Source organism: Solea solea, chromosome 15 (assembly GCF_958295425.1).
Source record: "Solea solea chromosome 15, fSolSol10.1, whole genome shotgun sequence".
In the NCBI taxonomy this organism is placed as follows: Eukaryota; Metazoa; Chordata; class Actinopteri; order Pleuronectiformes; family Soleidae; genus Solea; species Solea solea.
The window spans coordinates 10,388,214-10,406,688 of NC_081148.1; the positions used below are offsets into that span (position 1 = coordinate 10,388,214).

General features: G+C 41.5%; 2 protein-coding genes across 3 annotated transcripts; one reads left to right on the forward strand and one right to left on the reverse strand.

Moving 5' to 3' along the window:
• The first annotated feature begins 3,571 nt into the window (after positions 1–3,571).
• slc3a1 (solute carrier family 3 member 1) lies at positions 3,572–10,739 on the forward strand. Its single transcript, XM_058651261.1, has 10 exons — positions 3,572–4,100; positions 5,220–5,399; positions 5,495–5,640; positions 5,727–5,852; positions 6,852–6,971; positions 8,602–8,726; positions 8,912–9,113; positions 9,481–9,663; positions 9,828–9,956; positions 10,063–10,739. Exons 1-10 carry the CDS (start codon positions 3,689–3,691, stop codon positions 10,492–10,494), a joined length of 2,055 nt encoding a protein of 684 aa, XP_058507244.1. The 5' UTR covers positions 3,572–3,688; the 3' UTR covers positions 10,495–10,739.
• Positions 9,738–17,786, reverse strand: prepl (prolyl endopeptidase like). 2 transcript variants are annotated; one of them, XM_058651259.1, is made up of 14 exons: positions 17,475–17,786; positions 16,362–16,557; positions 16,078–16,243; positions 15,897–15,982; positions 15,695–15,821; positions 15,399–15,615; positions 14,719–14,910; positions 14,336–14,548; positions 13,437–13,612; positions 13,098–13,314; positions 12,440–12,589; positions 11,855–11,981; positions 10,847–10,935; positions 9,738–10,607 (listed from the first exon to the last, which is right to left on the reverse strand). In XM_058651259.1, the coding sequence occupies exons 1-14, from the start codon at positions 17,616–17,618 to the stop codon at positions 10,533–10,535; spliced, it is 2,175 nt and encodes a 724-aa protein (XP_058507242.1). In that variant the 5' UTR covers positions 17,619–17,786; the 3' UTR covers positions 9,738–10,532. The 2 variants fall into 2 exon arrangements, with proteins under 2 accessions (XP_058507242.1, XP_058507243.1); XM_058651260.1 differs by having other exon boundaries at positions 16,333–16,557.
• Between the last annotated feature and the right edge of the window lie 689 nt (positions 17,787–18,475).

Below are 18,475 nucleotides of genomic sequence, written 5' to 3' on the forward strand. Positions count from 1 at the left end.
CCAAAGTAGTTTAAAAAAAAAAAATAAATAAATAAAAAACTTGAGTCAGTGCTGTCATCCCAGCCACTGACCGTCTTCTTTCATGTAATGGAAGGGTCAGAGTTAGGTTGTTTAAATGCCCACAGGCCCCCCCCCCCCCCCCCCAATTTTCTTTATATGACAGAAGAGACTCTGTTGTCATTTGCAATTATAAGCTTAAAGCCTGCTGTTGTTTAAGATATAGAAAGATTACAAAGATTAATATTATTATACATGTACACACATAGGAACATACTTTTATTTTAATCCATGGCATGTGTTGTGGCCTGATGTGTGTTTTCAATATGTGCGTGAGACATTAAAGTCCAAGTTGCACACTCATTATTCCTGCACAGCAGCTTTCCAAAGACCCCCCCCCCCCCCCCCCCCCCAACACATACGCAGTGTATGTACAACATAAAACTGCTTGTGCTATAACTTGCCTTTCCTATTCCCTGTTTTTTTTTTTATGCCTTCTTTTGCTTCGATTGGATTATTTTTGTGTGTGTGTGTGTGTTTTTCACAGTACTGTGGTCCAATCAGAGATGGATAAGGAAATGCCAAGGGGAGCATTAAAAGTATCTTGTACACTGTATAAAGAGATGGCGTGAGACTAGGACAGACAGGGGGGGCCGCCCCTTCATCTGAAGTTGTGTGTGTTCACACTGTCGATGACATTGCTCTCTTTCAACTTTTCCGTTTAACTTCCACTAGTTTTTCCACTTTTCCCACACGGGGCGGTGCATTGTGGGAAAGCCCCAGGTTCGACTTTGTATTAACTAGTTTAATTTCTGTCACAACACAAGCACTAAAAAGAAACTAATCAAAACCTCAGAAGAAGCAAGTATTTTTCACAAACAAACTCTTCTTGTCAGTATTTTTGAATTATAGAATATAGACAAAGTGGATGCACATACTCGCTCTTGAGTGTGCGTTATTTTCTTTAGCTTCATTTAAAGCCAACTATAAGTGTATACACACAACTGTGCTGCACATTTTTTGAGTCAAGCTATTTGTGCTTTTTGAAGTGGCAGTACTGGCAGAGGTTAGGTCTAAAACAGTTGCTGGCTGGTTAATGTTCTTGTGGTACACTTGCTCTCGTGCCATATGGCAAATAGGTACTTGAATGTGTAGATTTTTTGTTGTTTGTTTTTTTTGCATTTGCCCTGTTTTAATGGGATGATTGTTCTTTTTGTGGTGGAGGGGGGAGGGAGGGCTGGGTCTATATGGTTGTGCATGTTTTGTGACTGAGGGAGGAGTGTATTTTGTGTGTTGGAAAAGGTTCAGTGTGGTGGAACACACGATGTTAGAGACCGGAGAAGTGATGGTAAACGCAGCAGGACGTTTTTGGTTTATTGAGACTGGAGTTCAGCAGGTTGAGCAGGTCCTTAGCATCAGATCAGGTCTTTCTGACAGACCAAATGAACAAGGTCGTGAAAAGAGACACGCAACATAAAAATATGCATCAAGTTGTCCAGGAGAACTATATTTAGAGCTCCGAAGGTTACATGGCCCGGTTTGTTTACGTCGCCATGGTGGCAGGAAAAGGTTATGCAGAAATGCACAGCACCAGTCCTGGTTTCAAGCCATCAGAGTTAACCGCACACTTTAAAATCCATAGATTGAGCAATATGTCGCAACTTGAGGTGGAGTAGACCTGTCGTATTCTGACATCGACTTACAACCCTCGTCGACATTTACACATCCTGGTAAATAAGATATAAAAGATATGTCTGTGGATTTGAACAGCATGGCATCCGGCCAAAATGGCGTTGTTTTGATTCTGTGACGTCACCTACCGGAGCTCCACACACACACACACACACAGGACATGCAGAGTAGTGTGACGTCTCTCAGCTCAATCCATTTGTACTCTATTATACACTGGAAAAGGAAATGAAGGCAACACTTATTCATCACAGTCTTTGATTCTCTGTGGCTGGTTTGACGGGTGGACGTCACATTAGTTTGTTGTCGAAGAATGACACAGTTTATATCGGTAAAGATGTGGATGTCTGATGTAGGTGTTCTCTTTTTGCATGTTGGACCTTTTTTAAATGATTCCCGCTGCGACTTTAACACTGAATAATGTTTTACCACACTGAACACGGCCCTCAGGTTAGGTTTATGTTGAAGCTTTATCAGACACTGGGTGAAGAGAAGAATAATGATGGAGAAACATTAATTTTTTTTTTTTGAATGTAATTTCTTCATTATTGACACTGATTCCACTGCACGGACTGAACACAGAAAACTTTGATGATGCCTGAATGACTCTAATATGTTTGCTTTGCTTTCATGTAAAGTAAAGAAACTTACACAAGGGGTGTGGTGTCCAGAACCTGTCAGTCATTCTGGGTCAATGTGGTCATGAGAACAACAGAGAGGAAGTGGAAGTTTAGGAAACAGACACAAAATGGCAGAGATAACGTTCCCCAGGTGGGCTCTTAAGATGGGGCTGGATCTTTGTCCTCGTGACCTCTCTCCCTCTGCTGTCTGGGGGTCAGTATATATGCGCACTGATAGAACTGACTAAATGGACTAAATGGTGATGTCTTTGATGAATTCCACATTATTTTTTATTTATTCCAGTGCTTTTTAACTCCTATTATATGTACGCTGTATTTTAAAGACAGAATGAGGTGACAATAAGCTGGTGTGTGTGATTGAGAGAAATGTGTGTGACCCACTCACTTTCACCCTCTTACTTTGATACATCTAAGAGAAGATGGTGAGTTTTAAGAGACGCCCGGGGCATTCACCATCATCCCTTCTTCCTGTACTATTCCCCCCCCTCCAGTATGCTATTGTGATGTTACAGACCGTACAGTAAACAAACATCAATAAAAATGGTTTTAAGTTTGAATGTTTCAAGCTGCTATGCTTTCATTTGTGTGTCAGTGGAGAGAAAGAAGCTCCAGCTGCCTGTAAGGCCTGTCTACGGCTGGGCATTATTTCAGTATGTGACTGGGACATTTTCTTCAATATTAATATATAAGAGGTTCAATTATTCATATTGATGGGTTTATATACTGTGCAAAAACACTTAAATTCTTTCCCTCAGATTTTGCGAAATGTTTCCGTTTAATGTTTTTGTCCATCAAGAAGTTAAAAATCACAATTAACCATTAAAGCGAGAGTTAATCTTTAATTATTGGACATTTTACTGTGATCGTTTATCAATAACAGCTGATGTGAAACCTACTCTGATCAAAAGTTTGGTCATATCGCCCAAACAGTTTGAAAAAGTGACTAAAGTGATCAATAAATACTTTGGACATCAACTAATGTTCAAAGCAACAACAACCTTGTTAGTTTCTAAACTGATCTAAACTCTCATCCTAAATCATGAAAAAGTAAACTTAAAAAAAAGTTTTAGTGCAATGAACATCAAGTGTTAACATGCACAAAGGCGGAATTGTTGGGATTGATGTGAACTGTTATGGTTAAAGCTTTGTTAAGGCTTTTCTTTTCAAATGAACTTGAGAAAAAAGGCTATGCAATCCTGTGTGTGTGTGTGTGTGTGAGTGAGTGTGTGTGTGTGTGTGTACTTTAACCCTCAGAGTGTCAGAGCAGCTTCATTTCTCCCTCAGTCCTTTGAGAAACTTCCACTGTGTTCACTTCTTAATTCCTCTCTTTCTGTCTTTGTTGAGATCCAAATCTAAATGCGATGAGTTTTAAGAAACACGAGGCTCACATAGAGCTGGTGACTTGCATCGATAATCCAGCCTTTAACGATGTCGACGGTGAAGGTGACGGCTCAGCGGCCAAAACCTCCGACGACCACGCCGGGGAGGAGAAGCCGCAGTCGGCCGCGGCTGAGGACTACACGCAGATCAAACCTTACGCCGGGATGCCCAAAGAGGTTCTGCTACTGTACTCCTCTCAGGCCCGGTACCGAGTTCCCCGGGAGATCCTGTTCTGGCTGATTGTGGCCTGCACTCTGGCCATAGTGGCGCTCACCATCACTGTGATCGCGGTGTCGCCGCGCTGCCTGAGCTGGTGGCAGCTTTCCCCGGTGTACCAGGTTTACCCACGATCCTTCAAAGACTCGGACGGTGACGGGGTTGGAGACCTTAAAGGTGATACATCAAAACAACTTCATAGCAGAAGTGGACAGGATATTAAGATATTCACTTGAAGTATAAAGTATAAAGTATAACTTTAATGACATTGTGCTTAAAGCTGCAGTGTGTAAGTTGTGTGGGGTTCTAGCACAGCATGGCTCGGCTCAACTTGACTGTTTTTTCTTTTCCATCAGTGATAGTACCTGGTACCTGATGCTTTTTTTTTAGTACCTGCTCCAAGCGAGCTGAGCTGATACTTAAACGTCGTCAGGCTGCCGTGCACTGATTGGTCAGAAAATCCTGAAAACAAGCGTCATTTTCTAGTATTTGGCAAGAAAATATCTAAAATGTCAATATTTAACAGAGGAGTCTGGTGTATTTAGCCACAGCACTGCTGAAAGCTGGCGATCGTGAGCCCAATCACAACTTATTCAACCGTATTTGAGTTCAGTGACTATGTCGGACAGAGTCTGTGCTCCGGGCACGCAGAAAGAAGAAAGAAAGAAAGAAAGAAAGAAAGAAAGAAAGAAATAACTGCTTTGGTCATCAGTAGTTTGTGTCGCGTAGAAAACAACGTCAGGGCAGTTTCGTGCAGCCGTGCTATGACGACCCCGTCCACACTGAGGAAGTACCATGGGAATGGAAAACGACGTGACTGATACCCAAACCGTGCAGAGTCGAGCCATGCTGAGCTGAGTCATGCTAGAACTGTATAGTGGAAAAGCGCCACAATGAGGGTTGTTCAATCAATATGCAGATCACCAAAACTTAGTCATACTTATTTATATTTATATATTTTAGTCAGAAATTGGACAGGGGACATTGAAAACAATTGGGATGCAATTTAATGTTAATGCACAGATTTAAATGATTGTGATGATGTGGTATTATAGATTTGCCTGATAAAAAGGATACACAATATTGGACTTTTTGCCGATATCCGAAACGCAGATATATCTGGAGTGCTTCGGTCGATAACCGATACCGATGTATGTACGTTTTACCCTGCACCTAACTGCAGAGGTCATTTAGTTTCTTCTCAATTTTCTACTGCTGGTATTTTTTACATAGCAATCGTAACAGTATTTATTCACGGTTACAAAAAACAAACAAACATCATTTTTGGTCTGGCAGGAATTCAGGAACAGTTGGCTCACTTTGAGTTTCTGAACATTAAGTCCGTGTGGATCAGTCCGTTCTACCGCTCTCCCATGAGAGACTTCGGCTACGATGTGGAGGATTTCCGGGCCATCGACCCTCTCTTTGGAACCATGCAGGACTTTGAAGAGCTTCTGGCTGAGATGCACAACAAAGGTGTGAACTTCAACATTGTAGACATCGTGGTGGTGGTTTGGTGGGAATTCAGTATCTCTTTTCTGTGACTGACTCAAACTGTTTCCCTGAATCAGGTTTAAAGCTGATCATGGATTTCATTCCCAATCACACCAGTGACAGACATCGCTGGTTTAACATGAGCCGGATGAGAGATCCTCACTACGAGGATTACTACGTATGGACCGACTGCAATGCAACTGCACCGAGACCTAATAACTGGGTTGGTATTTGCTGATGAGCAGTGCACTCCTGCACTGTTAATGTGTGCTGAGACAAATCCACTCCTAACTTTTCTTCTTCTCACAGGTGAGTGTGTTTGGAAACTCATCATGGACATTCGATGAAGTCAGAGGACAATGCTACCTGCACCAGTTCCTCAAGGAGCAACCAGACCTGAATTTCAGGAACCCACATGTCCGCCAAGAGATGACTGTAAGTTAGTCATATAGTCATATAGTCATATGCTTCTCAGACATACACATTAACCTCTCAAACATTGTTACCTTTGGCCTGTCTTGTCTTTAACAGTGTGCAAATTGTCACACACTAAAAAGACTGTAATCTTAATCCTATAAAGGATTACACATTAACCAAGCCCAGTTAAACCTTCTGTCTTTTTAACCGAAGTTACATACAAATAAAACACGTTTATTGCTTTTTCTACTATTTAATCTATATATCGTTGCGTATCACATTGTTGTGGCAACTTCACCTGTAAAAACCTTCCTCGCCACTCTTGCGTAACGTCAAGCTTCGGACTCGTTAAATCCAAGGACAAGGCAAGACTTTCCTTAGAACTAAAAACGATCACATTCTACCCCTTTTCCACCACACAGTTGTAGCACGGCTTGGCACGGCTCCGCTCGTTTTTTTTTTGCTTTTCCATTAGTGATAGTACCTGGTGCTTTTTTAGTACCTGCTCTGGTGAGAGTCCAGACGAGCTGAGCCGATACTAAAATTGGTCAAAGAGTGTCGTCACTGGAAGAGTCATGAGTGCGACATCTGACACAAGAATCTAACCGAACAATGCCGAACTATAATTAGTTTGGAAGACGTAAAAAAAAACATGTTAATCTCCAATTAGCATTTTCTTTTCAATTTTAATATTTAACATAGGCGCTCCTTAAGAACTGCTCCATCCACCAGGTGTGTACCAATGAGTTATTTAACCTCAATGAATTCTTTACAACAGCAGGATAATTAAAGGAGCCTTACGTAACCATCATCACAATAATAAACACATTTCTATATGGCTCTAACACACATGTTCAATACTAAATAGCACTTTGTTGTAGCTGAATGAAAACCAGATTTATAACAATTAAATGACACTTTAACACACAGGCAAGTTTCCAGCTCACATTTTCATAGTAGTATTTTAGACATGCTTTATTTGTAATATTTTATTTTATATGTATTATTTTATTTCAGGACATTATTCACTTTTGGTTGGATAAGGGAGTGGACGGGTTTCGCATGGATGCAGTCAAGCACATCCTGGAGGCGGCGCATTTGAGGGATGAACCACAGGTGGACCTGAACAAACCACCCGTGAGTGCTTTTTTAATCTTCAGTTGAGTTTAGTCACTGGACACAATGACAAACAGCTCCTTGTCCTCACGGTGACCTCACATGACCACCAAGCAAGGCCTGGTTTATCGGACCTGCCAGCTGAAACTGATCTGTCTCCAGTGACAGCACAGGTGTGCCACTCAGTGACTGACACCTCAGCCGCTGCCCAGGGATTCTTTAGTTGGGTATGTCTTGGTTTCCTGTTATGCAAAGGGCAAACCACTCAAAAACAACAACTTCTGCCTGGGCTGTCGTCACTTGATGGCAGAACAAAGAGCTTCTGCAGCTGAGTGGGAGAGTTGCACTTACACACGATGCATCATTTGTCTCTCGCTCCAGTGCCAGGTCGTCCAGTGCTGTTCTGCAGAAAATTCAAGAGTTAATGATCCATTCAGAGTTAAGCTGATGAAGAAAGAGCCTTTGTTCCACGAGGGGTCGAGTTATTTCCCACAGAAGATTAGTAGGAAAGAGAGAGGCATATTTTGGTGGATTAGCGAGTCACTGGTATTTACCTTCCACCGTAGAATAACAATGTAACATAGAGGCTGAGAGGTTGAACTCTTTTCTATTTTCTTAGCCACGCACAACTTGTAGCAATATCGTGCATTGACTATGGAACCACAGCATTATATTACCTGTGTATGCAACCAATGAAACCAATAAGGTTTATTGGGATATTCAAACACATGACTCAGTCAATCATAAATGAGAAAATAAAACAACACAACAAGGCAATGAAACAAAGGCAAGCCTGAAGATGCTTGTTAAAAACATCAACCAAGTCCAAAGATCTCAGGTCCAAGGTGTTAAGGTGCTACATCCTCAAATGCAACATCTCCTTTAGTCTTGAGTTTGTGGCAATTATCTGAAACAACCATTGTGGCTTTGGTGGTTTACTGTCATCTGAGTGGTTTGCACTCAGCATTATTTGGGTATTATTATCCCTTAATAGTTCTGTAGAGAGAAAATAGGTCCAGGGTTGTTGCACATACTGGTCCAGAGTGTAAGAATTAGTAACACCTAAAGGTAAGGCTTTAGATTATCACAAACAGAGAACTCCACTTACCCTTCCTTTCTTTAGAGTGTCAGGAAACTGTGGTTGGCGGAGTGAGCTTCCACTCAGAAATGCTGCAGATCTGGCTGGTTTGTCCATTAAGACTGCAGCTTAAAATGTCCCCCTGTCTCAAATATACAGAAAAGACCTATTCTACTGGTATGAAAAACCAAAGTACATTTAGTGTCTGCCACAAACCCCTCTGGACCCTTAAGCCTTCTTTGTGGTCACAATAGGGCTCACTGGGTCAAAAGCTCTCATATAAAACATTTGATTTTATAATGGCTCAATAACGTTCTTGCACAACACCACTGTTGATCTGTGTATCTAGTTTCCAAGTTGGAAAATTGACTGGTAAACCTACCCAAGCTCTCCTATGACTCCCAGTGGACAGAGAAGAATACCAGTTGATGATCTCAGTGAGGACACTATGAACGAGCCACCACTCCACTGCATTAACTAGATGTAAAAACCTGGATTACAACCAGTCTGATAGCTCAGAAATCCAGTAATTAGGCACATGACCTCGTCTGTCTTTATATTCCTTCTCCCCAGGAGATGATCACTTCAGAGTGGGACCTCCACCATGACTACACCACCAGTCAGCTGGGCTTGCATGACCTCCTGAGGGACTGGAGGGCAGAGATGGACGGCTACAGTCGTGAGCCTGGCAGATACAGGCATGTGAACGAATACCTACAGTAATGTTAGGGTACTAAGTAAGACGGGATCTGAAGTCTTTCAATATAAAGTCCACCTGATCTTAATTATAACAAATACCTAACAGACATTTTGTTTTTAAGTGTGTAAAGGATAAAACTTAAATGAATCCATGTCATGTTAATTTGTATGTGCTTCATTCCAGGTTCATGGTGACAGAGTCATATGATTACCACGAGGTGGAAAAGACCATGATGTACTATGGGACGCCGCTGGTTAAAGAAAGTGATTTTCCCTTTAACTTTTATCTGCTGGACCTGCCTCAGAACACCAGTGGCTTGTGGGTTCAACATCTGGTCCAACTCTGGATGGCCAACATGCCCAAGGGACGGTGGCCCAATTGGGTGGTGAGTCACAACGGTCACATTTGGCTTCTTATATTAAATTTAAATGAGTTACCCTATATATTATCCTAATTTCAACCCTGTTTTACGAGTTTTGTCAAAGGTTTGACTGATTAACCTTTTAATTCTTACCGATGATGTTTGTAGCCATAGTTGACCGAGTTGTCAGATTTCGGACATTCATCACAATATGAGATAAAAAAACCATTATTTACTTTTTTGCTATCGTCTAAATCTACAGTCTCTCCATCTCAGGCTTTTCTCTCACTTAATCAACCCAACCATTTATCCCTTCAGTCTTATTCCTTCCAAGCATAATTCATTCACAACTTCTACCACTCCTCTCTCCACCCATCTCCTCTGTTATCAGGTCGGAAATCACGACAGGCCTCGAATTGCCTCCAGTGTGGGTCAGGCCTACATCCGTGTCCTCAACATGCTGCTGCTGACCCTTCCAGGCACACCGACCACCTACTATGGCGAGGAGATTGGCATGGAGAACATTAATATCACAGACAGTCAGATACAAGACCCTGCTGGCAAACACAATGCAGTCAGTACTGTATACTCACTAAAAAGACTATACACAAGCAAGACGTGTGTGCAGACAATAAACAGTGACACATATTTAAATAAGAAAAAAAAAGGGAGGATTTATTTAAAGGTTGTTGTATTTTGACACTGCTCATTAAATCTGAGAATGCCTTTTGACTTCAGAGTGCCAGTCGGGACCCACAGCGATCTCCGATGCAGTGGAGTGGAGACATGAATGCAGGCTTTAGCAGCAACAACACCAACAGCACCTGGCTGCCTGTACACCCTGACTACAGACGCGTCAATGTGGAGGTGCTGCATCTCGTTTACTCTTATTCCACTTTCATTAAACACTAAGCCAGTGTGAGCTTTTGTTGACTGCATTTCAGAAGTAACCCACTGTCACTTTCTCCACTAGGTCCAGAAGAAAGACGAAGATTCCGTTTTGTCTCAGTACCGTTTCCTGAACACTCTACGTCAGTCAGAGCTGGCGCTTCAGCGTGGGTGGTTCTGCTACGTCCGTGCCGATGCCAGCGTTTTCTCATTCCTCAGAGAGCTTGACGGACTTGACCGGGCTTTCCTCATGGTGCTCAACTTTGGCAAAGAAGCTGCCGTCACAGATCTCTCCTCTATTCCAGAGTTACCGGACCAGTTAACAGTGCTGATGAGCACAAACCATGTCAGTGATGGCAAGGTGCTGCAGAAGTCTCATATCCCGACAGAAGCGGGGGAGGGTTTGGTGATTCAGTACTCCATCAGCACTCGATTTAATCCCACCCACTCAGAACAGTGCTATGTCTCTGAGAAAGCCTGCTATATACGTGTTGTTGACATACTTTATAAATGCTGACATGGACAGACGATGCTCATCAGTTTTCACCGTTAGCCTTACTTCCTCTTCCGCTTGTGTCGAGGAGGTTCCAGACTCAGCTCTTTGTATAGAAACGCTAAGTTGAGGGCTTCCTGTGTGAGACAAATAACCAGTGTCACAGTCTGTAACCACCAACTAATGTTTATGTTGTCAAAGTGAGACACTTACATTGGATGTAAGACAAAAGAATAACAAGGGCATTAAAAATAATTTTACCACAGCTACTTGTGCCTATTTTGCCTAATTTGTAAATGTGTTTGGAAACATGAACGCATAAAGTTTGATTTGAAAAATACAAGATATACTTCATATCCCTGGAAGAGTTCATTACCTCCTCCATCATCAGCTCAAAGTCTTCTGGTCCAAAGTGACTTAGTCCAGGCTGGATGTTGAGAATAATGTTGGGTGCGGATTTTTGTTCTGAAAGAAAGAGGAAGATCAAGAGAGACAGAAGTCAAAGGATGAATGGGGGTAAAATCTGTAAAACCTTATCTAGGAAATGTGTCTCCTTATTGTACATCCATTTTCTCATTCTGCCCCAAATCTAATCTTCCTCTCTCGTGTCTTTTACTCTCCTTTCATTCATTCATTCTTGCTCCCTCCTCCATATCATCCCTCCTCACTCTCCCCGTGGTACTGGCTGTTTCACAAGTGCGGTCTTGACCTTGACAGCTCACAATCTGTGGCGTCTAATCTCTTGCTCTGATACACTATCTCTTCACCATACTAATGGGCCTGTACACTCGCCTCTACGTGTCAGTGCCATCAGCATTTTATCTAAGACTCTGGAAACAGAGAGATTAGGGAGACAGACACACACATGTACATAAAGTGTGTGTGTATATATATATTTTTATATATATATATACACATACAGTACACACAGTACACACGTAGACTAAAGCAGTCTTGCGTGTGTGTGTGTGTGTGTATGAACAACAGAAAAGTGAGAGAGGGTAAAAGAGAAGCGCAGAGAGAGAAGAAGGGTGTAAAGAGGAAAACTGCTTATGTGGTGAGATGTAGAAAGAGCCCATCTATAGGGAAATGAGAGCAATTTGCTGCTATGCATGCTATACTACAAGGTGACCTTTGGTCATGAACTTAAAGCTCTGATGACGTTTTCCCAAGACAGACAGCTGTATATCTGTTACTGCTGTTTGTCAAGACATACACATAAAAGCTGTGCTGAGGTTGAATGAGAGGAAAAACGTTGCTGGAGTAAAACCTACAGACTGACACCGCACCACCCACCACACCCAGCTGAACGATGTATTCACACACATGCTAGTATTTGTAGAATTATAGGGAAAGGGTACACACAACATTGTGTGCATCGTACCTTGCTTTGGATTTGTGGTGAAGTGAGTATGAACGGCTTCCTTAAGTCGTTGAGTGTATTTCAGGACACCCGTCAATGGAATCCTGGCATCACCTCTGTAGGCTGTCAGCAGCATCGATGGATAGCACTTACACACACACACAAACACGATAAACTCATTTTCATTGCAGTACTTTAAAGATTTTATGAATGAATAATGCATTTAGAGTGTCCTCTAAATCAAAATGGTTAACTGTCAGAAGGACTGTACATGTATGTTAGCGAGATTTCAGAAAAAGCCTGGAGGTCTTGAACCAGGACGATTCATATTCAGGCTGTGTGGGACATGCGTATTAAAATGGCTTTTCATCCCATCTGCCTGTTCTCTGTAATTACAAGTCAATTTACACTGCAGAGTAAGGTAACCAAAATCAGACTGATTTTCAGAAAAGCCAGGAAACCTTTATCTCAGTGGGGATCCGCTCATTAAAATCAAATGCTACAGTGAATCCCTACTTTTTAAACAGGGACGTTTGAATGAACTCTAAGCCAGTGTACAAAAACAAAAACAGCCACATTTTGACTTCTCATTCTTCACTTCTATACCTGAGGAGTAATGTTATGAAGGGGACAATAGGAAGCGATACTGAGTCTGTGTTTCTGGTTTGCTACGGGGTCACCCCATTCTTCTCTGTCCTCCATGGTTAGAGGGAGGCTGGGGTCCTCCATCGTTCCCAACACGTCCAGGAAAGGAGCCTGACAACAGGAAAGAGAGTTGGCGTCATGTCATTTGGCGAGGAAGGGAGGAGACTCTGTGTCTTTGGATAATAATAACACTTTCAAGCTGAAGCACACAGTGCTTTCTATATAAATAGGAAAACACAATTAAATTAAAAGGTCATACTCTAAACCCTCAACAACTCATCATAATCACAAATGTCAACACAAAAATGAGCTCTTACATTTAAAATGAACTAACACACATATGAAGATAAATCCCAGGATAATCAGTTTAAATCACTATCAAATGATAGAAAGTGATAAAATACACCATTAAAAAGTTACATTTAATCACACTGAAATGAAAGTGAAGGCTGTGTTATAAAAGTTTGCTCTTAGAAGGGATTTAAAACCTGCTGTAAAATCAGCTGATCTTGAAATGAATAAACTTAAACTGAATGTGACACACACACACACACACACACACACACACAAAAAAAACATACACACAAACACACAAATCACCAGCGGTTTAACGTTGTACCTGCAGGGTGACAGCCCGCATCATGTGTGGGTGTCTGTTGCACAGTGCGCCCACTGGCACAGCTCCAGCACTGCAGGCAGTGAGAGCAGTGAGTGAAGGAGAGGAGACTCCTAAGGAGAAGAGGTGCTGGAGACAAGTGTAAAGATCCTCTACTCCTTTCTCCTTCCTGTCCTCACGAGCCTGTCTTTGCCAGGACAGACCCTGCTCTGCTCCACCTCTGAGGGGTGTGAAGGACAGATTCACTTTCACAGACTTGTACACAATTAAGCTGACTTACACTTTAACATGCCTGTAATCAGCAAACGCACTGCTGAGTCGGTCCTGCAAGGTGATGATTACCTGACATGGCAGTAGGCCAGAACCCAGCCCTGCTCCAGCAGCAGCCTTTTTTCTGGGCAGAAATCCATGCAGAGATCTCTGCCATAAGCCCCATAGACATGGACCAGCAGTGGCGCCGGTCTCAAACCTTCAACAGGTACTGCACTAAACAGTGTCAGTGGAACAAGAGTGCCATCCTATAGGGGAGAGGCATCAGACGGTGATGGGTAGAAAATATCAAGTGTAAAGTGATCTTGAGTCAAATAAATTGGTTTTGCCAATGATATCAGTCCCAGTATAAAAGCAGAAGCAGTTCATTGATTGATTGAATGAAACGTGTCCAACTCCACCACACTAGGTGGCGATATGCTCCCTTTTAGCTTGTTGGTATTAGGCATTTTTTCATTTGAACCTTTCTGACACAAACCAAACCAATTTTAGCTGGCGGCTAGTTTTCAACCACCCATTAACTTTTTTTAATTATTTAAGCTGCAGAGCATACATTCAGTCTCTGTAGCAGTCCAAAAATGACTTCTTCTGTTATTTCCAGGTCAAAGTCCAGGGGTGGGAACTGTGGAATATACATGTAGAGAGCTAGGCTTCTTTGGGTGGGGTTGAACATATAGTACATGCAATTATAAATCAACTCCCAATCACATTATCTGGGCAAGTTAATCCACCTTTGAGAAATTCACTTACAGTTTTAATCAGACTTTACATTTCAAAAGTTTAATTTAAGTTGTGACTAATGCATATTTTTTCCCTGACAGCATGTTAATGTACTGAGTGAGTACCTTTCTGTCTCTGGTGTCCAGTTGCCAAAAGAGCTGTATCAGTGGACACTTGAGTCTTGATACAAAATGCTTCTGATACTATGTCAGTGTGCGTGTACATGTGTGTCATATGTCAAGTGTTCTCACTTGGCTGCAGGCCTGTAAGCGTGTGATGGTATTATTGTCCTGGTTCTCTGGAGAGAATCCATCTTCACTCTGTGATAAAAGGAGCCCATCCTCGGGGTACAGACAGTAGGGCACTGGTGGGTAGACCGGAGACGAGATGAGGATTTCTAACGCTTCAAGTTTGTCTGCCAAGCCTGGCTTCTTGGTTTCAATGGCACAGGCCCAGGAAGGGAGCTTGGGAATGCATAAATATAACAGTATATGAGAAGGTGAAGCGAGTGAATTATAAAAGAGGATGACAAAAAAAGGAAAAAAGGAAAGAACAAAAACATATACACTATGCAAACAAGCAAGAACTTCAGCAAGAGATATATATATATAAAAGAGTTCTCTGACACACTAACCGGTAGAGTGTATGCTTTCTTTGGGTGCATCAGTGGGACCACAGTCAGGACAAGTTCATTAGCAGGCGTTCTTGCAACCAACATGCAGTAGTCTCCAACAATATCCATGTCTTTGACAACGTTACCTGGGTCAGGGGTGGACAAGGAGACCCAGGACAACATGGATGGCTCTGAGAGAGGAGCTTGTACCACCTAGTGAGTGAACAGAGGCATAAGTCTCCTCCCTTGTGTACTGTATGTATAGCATGTAGGGATGAATAATGAATCATTTTTCTGCCAAATATATAAAATAAAACCTTTAAGTCAAGCTTCCGTTTATAAGTCACTGCGTTACAGGTTTAAAATGGAGTATTACCACATGAGATACTATACTATATCAAAATATGAACTACTCTACACTCTTCTGCGAGGATGACAACATTCCATCATGTATGTATCACATTTTAGGTAAGACATTTTAGGATCCTTTGGCAGTTAAATATAAACCTTGACTCAGATGTGCTACAAATAGGATAGTATATTCACTCTCTGTTATCCTGAATAATCAACTAACTTACCAAACTTTAGATCCACTCGTAAAACAAAAATAATAAAATGTGTGTGCAGGATTCTCTGGTAGTAAGGTGCAGCATCCTATGAAGAATTAGCATATTTATATATGTTTATTGGTATAACTCTACCTGATATTCCTGCCCCAGGCCTGTATTAGCCAGGATGATCAGCAAGCCTCTCCAATGCTCCACGTGGTACAGGAGGTCCTGCTGGCGAGGCTGAACCAGGCGAGGCACTAAACTGTTTTTTGTTGTGTCGATCAGCAGCACCTCTGAACTTGTCCTGCTGTTGCAGTTGATGCTCAATATCCGTCGGTCTCTGGAGAGGGCAACCTCCACAAACACACTGGGGAGACATTGTGTTTCAAGTAAAAGATGATGTGGGAACTGAGGCAGCTTAAATGTTAGACATCACTTACACTTACTCAGGCTGTTTTTCCTCGTACACAGTTGTTATCCTGCTTCCACTGAGGGTCATGTCCAGACGAAACACGCTATTGCAACGCAGACCCTCGAGACTTGTATAAAACATCACCTCATCTGTGGCCCACTCTTTACACAAAGAAGAAAGTATTATTTATCTGTTATGGACATTACTAAAATAAATACAAACTATTTAAGACCTACCAAAACTGAAGACGTTATCCAGTGTGAGAATAATGTTTGAAGGATCCAAAGGAGATTTTTCTCTTGCAAGCCTCACAACAACACACCTGGATTGTCAAAGTACAATATATATATATATATATCTTTTTTTTAACTAAGCAACTTAGAGTTTGTATGTTTAATGCTGTTCCATTTACTTCACCTTGGCTCTTCTCTGTGATTAGATTTTAGTGTGGCAGCAAGGTGTTTCTCCTGTGGGGACAAACGTATTCTCTGGACAGCCCAATGAAACCTCTCTCCTCTCTCAGGTCCCGTCTTATCCTCTCCTCCGGGAACTTGTTCTAGATTTAACACTTGCTCTGGATCTCCTGTAAACACACAAAGGAAACTAGGTTATTCACAAAAGTGGGAAATGTCATAGAAGTAACAGATGCAGATTTGGGTCATCTGGTTATACTTGTATGTGCTTTCATGATTTCTTCTTACTCCGGCTCTTGTCCATCCTGTAGATGCCATCACCTTCAATAAAATACACATGATGATGTCCACAGACCACTGAGTGGTCCTGTGTGCTGGAGAACCTGCGGTATGCTGCCTTCAGTCTCTTCTTGAAATAATTTTGTAAATCCTTGTACTTCTGAAGTCCAGGACTGAGATGATCATCTGATGAGGTTGAAGTGTCCTGCAATTAGACATAAATAAACATATAACAGTCATCTCCCATTGTTGTAAATACGGTTAGTTCACTGGTATTTGGGCAATGTCAAAAATTTACTTAGTGGAGATGTGCACTCTTCGAATGCTTTCTCTTGTTAAAAATATTACACCAAATTTCTAAAGCTAAAATCACTGTACATTAAGGTATAACACCTGATAAATATGTTGTTCATGTTAGATAACCAGAAATTGTGTGCACTCAACAGCCTGTGGTCAGGACGAAGGGCACTGAGCCTGGAAATCGATAGTTACTGTTAACTATCTATATAGTTACTATCGATAGTTACTGGTGCAAATTCCGAGACAGGGTGGGGGCTGAGATGCTCCTGAGCAAAGTGTGCCCACTTTGTGTTTACTACTGTTGCATATTAAAGATGAGTTACATGCAGAAATGAACCATTAATTAGTCTTTATGTGAACATAAGAAATTCTAAATGCACCTCATTTCACCACAGTCCTAAATTCTATCCCTGCGACAGTATGTGAGAAAGTGATGACAGAGAGTGTCTACGGTCATGATATATAGTTGTATGAAAGATCTGGACATCACTGAAAGTGTGAAAGATCATGCTGATTCTTGAAAATGAAAACTAAAAGAATTTAACATAACATACATAACATAAAACATTGTCCTGGTAAAGTATTCATATTTTTAGATCATGATCCTAAACATTGAACTCGTGTTAATAAATTGTTCCTTGCCGTTTGTCTCTATGGTGATGGCCACATTTGAAGCTCCTTCCTAGTTTTAATGTGTGTAAACAAGACACCCTTTTCAATAATTCATATTTTAACGTGCAACAGGCTTGGTGTCAGATTATAATCTGACACCAAGCCTGAGGTGTGAAAACAACATCTTGGACAGTCAGTGGACAGTCTTACCGACGTGCAACGACGTTGTGAGGACACACGGAGACATGTTATCCGCCTGAGGACAGCGAGTTGAACACGAAACGACGTGAAGAGACGAACAGGAGAAAACAGCAGAGACGAGACAACGACGGCCATTATCAAAGACTGCTGCATCAACACATGTCAGCTGTGTGTGTGTGTGTGTGTGTGTGTGTGTGGGGCTGACGACACTAAACACGTAAATAATAATCACTGTAGGTCAACTGTTCACATTATATTCTGTTATTTAGTGACTAATGAAGCTGTTTCGAGCTCTTTCTACAGACGTGCATGCTTTCATAAATAAAGCCCGCTGCTGATGACGTAGGAAGCTAAACCAGACTAAACTAATCAAATCCAGAAATGAGCAGTAACTGGATACTAGAAACTGTCCAGTCTGATGAGAGGCAGTGTGTGTGGAACATAATCTTTATTTATATCTATCTATCTATCTATCTATCTATCTATCTATCTATCTGTCTGTCTGTCTGTCTGTCTGTCTGTCTGATATTATAATGTAACAGTGTTGTAACAAACTACAGATACTTTGTTACTGTACTTATGTAAAACAATTGTTTTACTTTGCTATTTATATTTCTAGATACTTTTCCTTTTACTCCACTACATTTCCTCTAACTATCGTTGTTACTCGTTGCTACCAAATAAAATCAGAAGAAGAGTTGGTAATGGTCTGTATTTATTCTAGTCTTGATGAGTTGCTTTACTCTACAGATTTACCATTCACCCATTCACACCCTGCAACATGGGGTTAAGTGCCTTGCTCAAGGACACATATAGAGTAGAGCCAGGAATTTAACCCACAGCCTAGTTGAAAGACAACTTGGCCTACCAATGAGCTACCATGCCTCAATCCTTAGTCCTTCACTTTGTTTGTACTTTTACTTATAAAACTAAGTACAGTAAATGTCATATACTTAAATAATTTAAAGTAATATTATAAATACATTTTTTTCTGGTAATATACATGTGCT